Source organism: Tigriopus californicus, chromosome 6 (assembly GCF_007210705.1).
Source record: "Tigriopus californicus strain San Diego chromosome 6, Tcal_SD_v2.1, whole genome shotgun sequence".
Classification (NCBI taxonomy): Eukaryota; Metazoa; Arthropoda; class Copepoda; order Harpacticoida; family Harpacticidae; genus Tigriopus; species Tigriopus californicus.
This window is the reverse complement of record NC_081445.1, coordinates 12966154-12975649: the sequence shown is the minus strand read 5'-3', so window position 1 is coordinate 12975649 and position 9496 is coordinate 12966154. Positions and strand designations below refer to the sequence as shown.

The 9496-nt window shown below is 42.6% G+C and overlaps 1 protein-coding gene across 1 annotated transcript; it reads right to left on the bottom strand.

Moving 5' to 3' along the window:
• Positions 1 to 249: 249 nt before the first annotated feature.
• On the bottom strand, positions 250 to 2952 carry LOC131882009 (uncharacterized). The gene is made up of 2 exons (XM_059229025.1): positions 912 to 2952; positions 250 to 650 (listed from the first exon to the last, which is right to left on the bottom strand). The coding sequence occupies exon 1, from the start codon at positions 2874 to 2876 to the stop codon at positions 1569 to 1571; it is 1308 nt and encodes a 435-aa protein (XP_059085008.1). The 5' UTR covers positions 2877 to 2952; the 3' UTR covers positions 250 to 650; positions 912 to 1568.
• Between the last annotated feature and the right edge of the window lie 6544 nt (positions 2953 to 9496).

The window sequence follows — 9496 nt, the reverse complement described above, 5'->3', positions numbered from 1 at the left end:
AAGAAAGTAAAGTCTCGAGAAGACTTGTCAAGAGGCAGCTGCCAAAACCCAGCCGTTAAATCGAGAGAACTGAAAGCTTTAGACTGCGCACGTCCAATTTCATCAATACAGTCCTGAATTTCACGCTGTGAGTATTTGTCAATATAGGATTTCGAGTCAATTGCACGCAAATCAAAGACAGGTCGAAGGAACCATCCTTTTTCGGTACGCAAAAGATCGGAGAATTATAACGAGATTTAGAAGGAGAGACTACCCCAAGTTTCAGCCAATTGTTTAAATGCTCAACTAGGACTGACCTGTGACTTTCTGGATGCGGAACTGTTTGACATAAATGGGCTCAAGTGTAGACAGTTGCACTGAATGTTCCATAACTGAGGTGCGACCCAAGTCAAATTTGTCCTTAGAAAATACGTCGTGGTTCTTCATGATGAGATTCACATAACGGTTGCAAAGATCCGATGAGAGATGTTGAAGTTGAATAAAAGCCGTTGAACGGAGATGCTCGGCTTTGGCCGAATCACAATGGGTTGAGGTGGGAGGTGACGACAATGGGGCGTCATCGAGATTGATATGAACCTCGCCAACCTCAGCCTCCTTGAAAGGCTTGAGATGACCGATGTATTGACCACGGGAAATATCAAGATCGACATCTAGTGGGTTATCCACAATGGTATGGGGACATTTAGGCAAGCTCTGGCAGGTTCGTTTTGTTTGCTGGTACCAGAGTCAGTGATGCAAGTTTGGGGCTTCAAACACGTTTTTGAGAAGCTGACCCTTTTTTCGCATTGCTATATGAGGGAAAGGTCAGCTTCGATAAAACCAGTTTGAAACGCCAATTTTGCATCACTGGCATTGGCAGGCAAGTTTTTTGCTGGTACCAGCGCTTGCCTAAATGTCCGAATACCCTAAACCTTGTCCCGAAAAGGAGATGAGAGCATCCTTTCCAAAAATTGGGGTTTCGACACAATCCACAACACCGATGGCCGAAAAGGAAGAGGATGATGTAAGAGGAATGGATGGCTGTCGGAAAGCCTTGATTCTGATGACAGAAGATGCGTTGGCAGGGAGTGTACAATACTCAGAAGCGACCATAGCTGCTGAAGACCATGCAGCGGGGTTGAAAGAGAAGAACAGACGATTTCCGAGAGAGTCATAGGAAAGGCTATGTTGTTGTAGGAAGTCTGCACCCAAAATGACATCGCTCGTGAGGTTAGAAACCACAACAAACCCATGTTGGACCTCACGATCGAGGAGGCAAACGGGCATGTAGTAAAGCCCACGAACAGTCAGGGGAGAACCACCAGGGCCGCTGAGAAGAGGGCATGATTGGGAGGCGTCACGCTGTGGTCGTAGATGCACTGGAATGCGTCTGAATGTGGCCTCGCTCATCAGAGTAAGCTGGGCCCCAGTGTCATACAGCGCCGTAGCATGGACTTTTCCAGGGAGATAAATTGAAGCAGTCGGACGTGTTGCAGGCGAAGCAGGTGTAAAAAGTGATGCCACTGCATACGCATATATAGAGGAAATTGCCGACGTAATGTGACTTATACGATTAGCCCTCCCTGAACTCAGTTTCCCAAGTAATATTGGGCATACATTGACTCTTGAGAAGGAGGAAGAGGTGGGAAGAATGCAGGAGGCGGGCCTTGCGGAAGCTGGACGGTGGAGGTGGACGCAGCAGGCTTCGAGAAGAAGTGCTGGCCTTTTGTCTTCTCTTCCTTCGACAGTTTGCTGTAGTCTTCTCGAGACATGAAGGGATTGCGACTTGTCGGCCTCCATTTTTGATCGGCCCGATCCTTTTTCCGGGTTTCACAATCCGTGGCATAGTGTCCCGGCACCAGGCAGTAGTAGCAGTTGCCTGCCGACTTATCCTTGGATTTGTCTTTCCGTTGAGAGCTGGAGTTAGCAGCAGCGACGGATGCGGAAGCGCTGTTTCCAGCTTTGAGCTGTTCCACAGCTTTCGTGAGGGCAGAAAGCTGTGATTCCAATGAGGAAGTAGATGCGGAAGGGGTGGACGCCGCTGCAATGGAATGCGATCCTTCACGCTTCTGGAGCTCGGAGGTTTCGACACGTTGGAGTACCCGTATCATTTCCTCCATAGTGGACGCTCCAGAGAGCGTGACTTCTTCCATCAATCTGTCCCTGAGGCCTAACAGGAAGACATTGTCCATAAAGAACTGAATTGCACCATCTGCACCATCTTCAACGCCAGATAGGTAGTCTTTATTGTTGGCCAGGGCATCCCGAGGAGCAGTGTAGTCCTCGATGTTTCGGACGAACTTTCTCATTGCGAGGCGGATACGATTCTGGTACTGTGATGCTGGTTCTTTAGCGCCTTGTTTGAAGGAACGAAGGATGCGAACTCTTTTGCTGGCAGCTACCGGAGGTGAAAACTCCTTGATTAGTGCATTCTTGAAGGCCTCCCAAGTGAGAAGTGTGGCGGCCTCGCACTGGTAGAAGTCATCTGCGGGGGTGCCTGGAACAAGGCAAAGAATCGCCTGCTGAAGCAAGACCCCGTCGGTCCACCGTGCGGCACCTTTGACGTGCTCGCAACGGTCGATCCATTTTCGGACTTCCCATATTTCTGTTCTTGTTCCATTCTCCGACTTGTACTCTGTGTCTTTAGAATGACCAGAGTATTTCGGAATTGAAACTTCTGCCTTGGCAATCGCCCCCATAGTCGCTTGAGCTGCAATAGCCATGACTCGCGGATCAGCACTTGCACTATCAGATTCTTTGGTAATAGGGTCGAGAGGGTTAGGCACACGAACACGGGCCCCACGATCACGGGCCTCACGATCCAGCTGCTCACGAGAAGGTGAGTCCCCAACACCACTGTCACGTTTTGTTGACTTTTTAGGAACAGGAGGGTTCATCTAAGTCAAACGACAAACACTTGAAAGCGAGCTAAGTTTTGAAAAACACGAGAAATCGAGCTTTCTCAGACGCTGCCAGCAAATGGTGTGTTATGGACAGAGCTCGGTTTTATACTGACTATATTCTCAGAGAAAGCGGGCGTGCATGAGCGCAGATTATAACATATCGCATCAAGAGCAAGCGCGCATGAAGGTGACACAATAGGTTGACTAATGGCTGAAAGTTTGTGTGTCTGGCAAAAACAACTAGATTTCGGTTCAAGTAATCACCATTAATACGAGTAGAATGGTGGTAGAAAGGGAGGAAATAAACATTGGAATAGTTAATTACATTGGCTATTCTACATTTCTGGGTATTTTATGCATTATACACCCAGTTTGATAACACCATATCACCAGACAAGGTGATGAAAATAACAGCGATAAACGTTATTGATCTGAATACCAAGGTTTAAGCAAAACTCACAGGGTTTTTTGACCAACTGAGGGGCTAATGCACATTGCCCCTCCGTTGTCTGTCCTTTGGGCACTGTCCACCTCCATGTCTACAAGGTGTAAAGAAATTAAGGGCCGCTCTTTGAGGCTTCTGAAAGTCCTTTCCCCTTACTCAAAGAACAATTTGATCATATTGAATCTGCAGTTTTCAACAAAAGGGCATATTGAAAAACCTAGCGCCATACCAAGAATGATCCGAATTAACTATAAAGGGCATTGAGGGCCCTCTGATGTTTGGCCAACGAAAGATTGACTCTTGAAATTCCAAATTTCGGCCCTTGGTCCGGTCTGTTCGTAATGAATTAAGCGCATTTGCATGAGGTTCTCCAATTTCAAATGGTTTGAGGATGAACACTGAAAGGCTCACCAACAACGTCCCTTGGCCTTTGTCGGCCTTCAGGATGCCCTTAGTTTTGGTTCTGGCCTTCAGGCTGTGCTCACTTGAATTTTCAGACATTGTTTTGACGGCAATCGCTCAGAGGGTTACACATCGCCTCTGGGATCATCTGAGCAGCAGGCTTTTCTTCTAGCAAGGCTCGAACCACGATCAAAGCAATGGTCACTGATAAGATTACTAGAGGTAGGACTCCTCTTTCAGACACGAATCAACAGCTAGAAGGGCATTTCCTATAGTTATCCCCTCTCTTCAACCGACAGTTCAACAATTGGGTAGAGGTAAGCGATGAAAATCTTGATTATTGCAGAGGATTGGGTGGGTCAGATTGAACAGATCCTGTTTCAGCTTCCATCATTAATGGCATTTGGCCAGACACAAATACATGATCGCCAATCCCCCAAAGGATGTCGGGCCAAGGACAATAAGGTGTTGGCAAGTCCTTGACCGGGAAGGACAACTTGTGTCCAGACATCACCTCCAGATAGATCAGGTTCCCAACACTGTTGGACATTGCCAGCCCGATGGCGAAGGCCTCAGTTTTGCATATAAAATGCGTCCATGTATTATTGGCAAATTGGGCACGCACAGATATCGTTTGAGGAATTTGGTGTAGATGCCATTGGCAGATTTGATTGCGGCATTGGAAAGCCAAAGGTGAAGCCAGTAGAGGAAAATTGGAGTGATGTAGGTCCGGAAGAGTAGGAATACCATTGGAGGGAGAAGATTTTTGATGGAGAGTAATATGGAAGGGGTTGTGAGGTCGTCTTCTCGGAAAGTTAGTATTGCACTTTACGCAACCAGACCATCGAGAACGATCAGTGACGCCAAAACATTAAGGAACGATCCTTCTTTGACCTGTTTCTTTGGTCTCGTAAAGTCAATTTGGTCAATTCTTGAATCTTTTTGAGTGTACTTGTGAAATTTTCCTTAATAATAAAATGAACTTAAGGTACTAGAAGGTCGGGGTCGATGGTCTTTATGAGGTTGAATACTTTGATTGGCTCTTTTCTGACGATCTTTTGTACCTTTGGAAACCCTGTTCTTGATGTTTTGTTTGCCCGGGTCTTTTTCCTCTGGACAAAGCCCGCCAAACGCCACATGTATCCGGTTCTGTGCGTGGGTCCGCAAATCCAGCAGCAATGGTCTGAACTACGACACCCGAAAGAACGTGACCGTATTCCGGTTCCCTACAACAGTGACGAAACGCAAGGCTTGGGCTATCAAAATTCACAGGACTAATAAAGAATTATATTTAGAGGTTAGGTGATTCCTTTTTTTCTTACCGCGGGGTGATGAAATAGTGCCACAGGGCACTTGAAAGGGGCTTCAATTAGCTTGAGCCGTTGCACGTTATTTATTTCTTTTTAGCAGTACCGTGGCCTTAACCATGATTATAATCGTATTAAATCAAAAAATATACCCTTTGGCACACTGTTCATCCCAAGAAGTAATTATTACTTGCCTGAAAACATTATGAGCATAAAGCACGACAAACGTGTTAAATTGACGAAACTCATTATCAGAGTGAGTTTGGCATTGCCCCTGCAATAGTACGAGCCACAGAGGAGCGGCCAGTAGATTTAACGACATAAACTTAAAATCCAAATATTTGGCTCATGAGTGAGTAATTGATATTTTTTAATGAAACCTGTGCCAAAGAGTTTATTCTTTGATTCAAAACAATGACATTCAAGATTAGGCCATGGTCGTGCTAAAAAGGGAAAAAAATGCAACAGCCTGAAAATATCATTTTCTGCATATGTGCAATTGATACCGTTGAATCATGTTGTTCAAACTCTTTTTCAAAATTTATTTTCGTCTCCAAACCTGATACCTTTTACTTCTTTATCCTTAACCACAGAAGTCCAGTTCCAATTGTTCGATTTTTGATTAGTTGTCAGGGGGACAGACTGTTTTCATTCATGCGCAGTCAGAGGCCTAATTGATCGCAATGCACCTTTTGACGATTTCAATTGTTCATAGTGTGTTCATTTTTTATTTCTTTGTTTTATCCTGGGCTTGAAATTGTGCTCCCAAGGCAATTGTTACGTCTTAGATGAGTCCAAAACTAACTTTTCTCCAATAGAATTGATGCGGATTCACCATTGCTTTGTACTCCTATATCTCAAAACTGTTTCCAACACTGGAGATGGTAGCCTAACGATTAAGGACTTGGCGCAATGCATATTTGAATACGGAGCAGCAAATGAAAAAGTTGAAGGGATTCCAATGCAAGAGGGCGAGTCCTTGGTGGAATAGGCTATGTGTGATTAAAAGAAATTGATGTCTTAAGCCAATGCGAACTCTACATGTGTAAAGAGTTCTCCTTGTATAGCTAAACCTTGAAAACAAAGTTTTAACATTTTTTAGCCTTTTAGAAACGAGACAAAAGGCTACACGCGACCTTTTTGCCATTGTAACAAGCTATTTGAAGCTTTTTAGTTTTTTTGCAATTTACTCCTGTTTTGCACATTTTTCTCAAGCTTTTCCACAATGCCGCAACTTTTGAACATTTTAGCAATCTTTTCACATTTGACAACTTTTTTAGGTTTCCCAACTTTTTTTCACATACTTAATATTTTTGATCTTTTCAAACTTTCTTCTAATGTTGACATTTTTCCTCCGTTTTCACATTTTTCTGATTTTTTCCCACGTTAAAAAAAAATTAAGCTAACAGGCAACCTGTTACTTGAGTTTTATTAATAAGCTATTCTAGAAATACTTTTAGCTCTGGTTTGAGAAAATTGTACTTGAAAATGAGGCAGCTGTAGCTTTATTGGTTTAGGTAAGCCCTGCCCTACAAATAAAGGCCACCATCGCCCATGTCCGGTATCAATCTGGTTCTCCGCCTCCTGTGAGTTTGATGAGTTCAGGAGACATGAACCAGAGATATTTCTGTAGGACACTGTATTAAGTACCACATCAAGTCTCTTAGATCATTCCTTGAAGTTTAACTTCTGGCATTCGGGGTTGAACTTGGGGGCTCTTGGAAAGGAGATTTTCTGCTTGTTCACGCTGCCTCTTGGACTCTTCGGTTTCAATAGATCATAACATAAGTGGTTTAGTGGAGCATTTGAGATCTTGTTTTATTGCATTTTTTACCCATCTTTCTGCATCTGCAGTGCCACAATCCAGATCAAGTCGGCACACTAATTGTGGATATAAGTCTTTTTGTGCAATAATGAACCGCTGTTTGAGTTTTGAATTGTTGTCCCAAGGTGAAGAGAAGAAATATGAAAGTTCATGGAATACGTCAGTACTGGAAAGGAAAGCTCTCTGAAACCTCGCTAAAAGTCGTTTCAGTTTTGCGTTACCTCCTTATCGAGTCCTTGAACATGACGATGGAATTCATTGAACACTCTTCCGGCGTGAATGCACCTGATCAGGGGGAAACAAAATGCATAGCTCTACAAAATCCCGTTGGAAAACATTCAAGATTCGTTCAAGTTTTCTGCTCCAGTACTGACGTATTCGATATGGAGTTATAGGTCGTCGTCGCTAAGTTTTCCCGTAGCCAGATGGAGAAAAATGATTCATAAAAAAAAAGAACATCCCCTATCAGGCTAAGAAACTGAGCATGGCTTCCCTTTCCTTTCTTGTTGCTTATTTGACATTCACAATAACTGTTTTATATATTTCGAAGCACGGAAGGAGCTGTGACCTAGCGGTTAAGTCAGTTTTTTACTAATAGAGGCGTCGGCAGTTTGATTCTTGTCCCCGATGTTTCTCAAGGACACAATTGACTTCTAACCTCAATCACATATGGAACCTCTCTGAAACGGACACATATCTGCCTATTGTAATGGAAAAAATAGACGATATCAAGACCGACTTTTATGGCGGGATGAAGCTCGTTCCTTCAACCTTTGTTGTATCTGCCCATCAAAAACGAGGAAGTACACTGTCGAGTTATAATTCTTACCGTACTTCCTATTTTCGGCAATGGTCATCCCTCTCAATGAACCCGCCTGATGAACGTCATGGTGTTTTGAATTAAATATCAAAGCACCTCGGAGGTAGACAAAAAAGCTACGAATTCACGTTTTTGGTTCATGGGTTCCCAAAGTATGATAAAAACGAGCAAAGTGTTACCCACGGTATTGAAAACATCTAAATATTTACTTTTGGAGAAAATGGCCGATTATTTAAAGAATTATTCGTCATTGAAATTGATTGTTTTTAACCGCTTTATTACTGAGGAAAAACTTTCTTTTTCTGCTCTTTGCCCATCTTGTTGGTTTGAAAATTATTTTTCCAACTAATGTTATCAATTTTGCGTTTCTTGCCCATTATTTTGATGTATTGATTTTTACCGTTTTTTGCAATTTTCATTTGATATTTTACACTCAATATTTTGGGCTTAGATGCATATCAAAGTGATTATTTTGACCTGTTTTTATGCATTTTTATGGTATGAAATGGAATTCTTTTATTCATTTTTTAGCCGTCGTTAAAGGTTAAAAAATAATTGATGAACCATGACGTGTTGGCTTGACAAAGGGAAAATTCTTCAGCCGAGAACGAACATCGCGGATAAATGATCCAGAATTTGGAGGAATGGGATTTGTGCTGAAATTCGATCTGGAACACCTACAGATTTACTAAATGTTTCTGGTGCCCCAAAGTATCCTAAGTCATGCATATAAGCTGAACAAAGACCTAAAATGACTGACCTCTTCCAATGCTCGATCCGAGTCAGTTCATTCATCAATGAAACATTCGTAGATCGATGCTTTTCTCAGCCATGAATAGACCGTTCGAGAAAGCAGCTCTTGAATGATGATTTCATTAGCCTTGTTTAGCTTAGTAAAACACGATGAGTATTTTTTTCCTTTGATTTGACTCTAGTTAAAAACTAGAGTCCGGACCCGGTGAGTCCGGCAAAGAGCCACGAAATCCAAGGTGTCGCACTAATCCGACTGACACCAGTTACCAACTTGTTTGGAAGTAAATACCTGTACACAATTAATTCATTTTGCAACAATATGAGTATGTGAAGTTTCTAATTCTTAAAATTTGAACTAATGCCAAGACTTCAGTTGTTCCTTGATAAGAAGAATCAATTGCAGTTCCCGTTTCTTTGGTTGAATTGAGTACTTGATTGAGCAAGCGCCACTAGACAAAAATGCAATTGACAAACCAAAAACCTGACAAATATTTCTTTCAATTTGATCAAAGGAAAAAGATTTTTAGGCTAAGATTGACACTCTGACCACCACCTAATTTGTACTTGAAAGGAATTTCATAAAGACCCTATCACTCATTGTAATTCCCTTACCCATACCACCTAGCTTACTTTTGTGGCCAAATGGATACTTAGACAGTGCAATAATCTTTTCATTGATAACCCTTATTGCGATTCTTGGTCATGCCATTTTGTAACATGTATTAGAGTGTGTGCAAAAATATTATACACAGACTTTGATAAAAGAATGAAATGATCAGATTGATATGATGCCAGTATAGCAGACTAGAAAGTGATGTCATAGCGAATATGACTAGAATCATTCAGCGCAAATAAAAAACGTGAAGACTCTGTACTCTGATAGCACTACATAAACAGATTGGTTGGGTCCGTTTCTCAGGGGGGTCAGACACGGATCTCCGTTTGAATTTCGCGCACTTTTTGTGATGTCAGTCCGCGTATGACGTCCCGGAGACGCTAATGGCCAGTATTCCGAATATTCCGATACATAGGATAACAACCAAAACCAGGAAAGCCTTCAAT

What these genes read in the sequence shown, in the direction of transcription:
- LOC131882009 (XM_059229025.1), bottom strand. Translation starts at nt 2,876, where the DNA reads ATGAACCCTCCTGTTCCTAAAAAGTCAACAAAACGTGACAGTGGTGTT.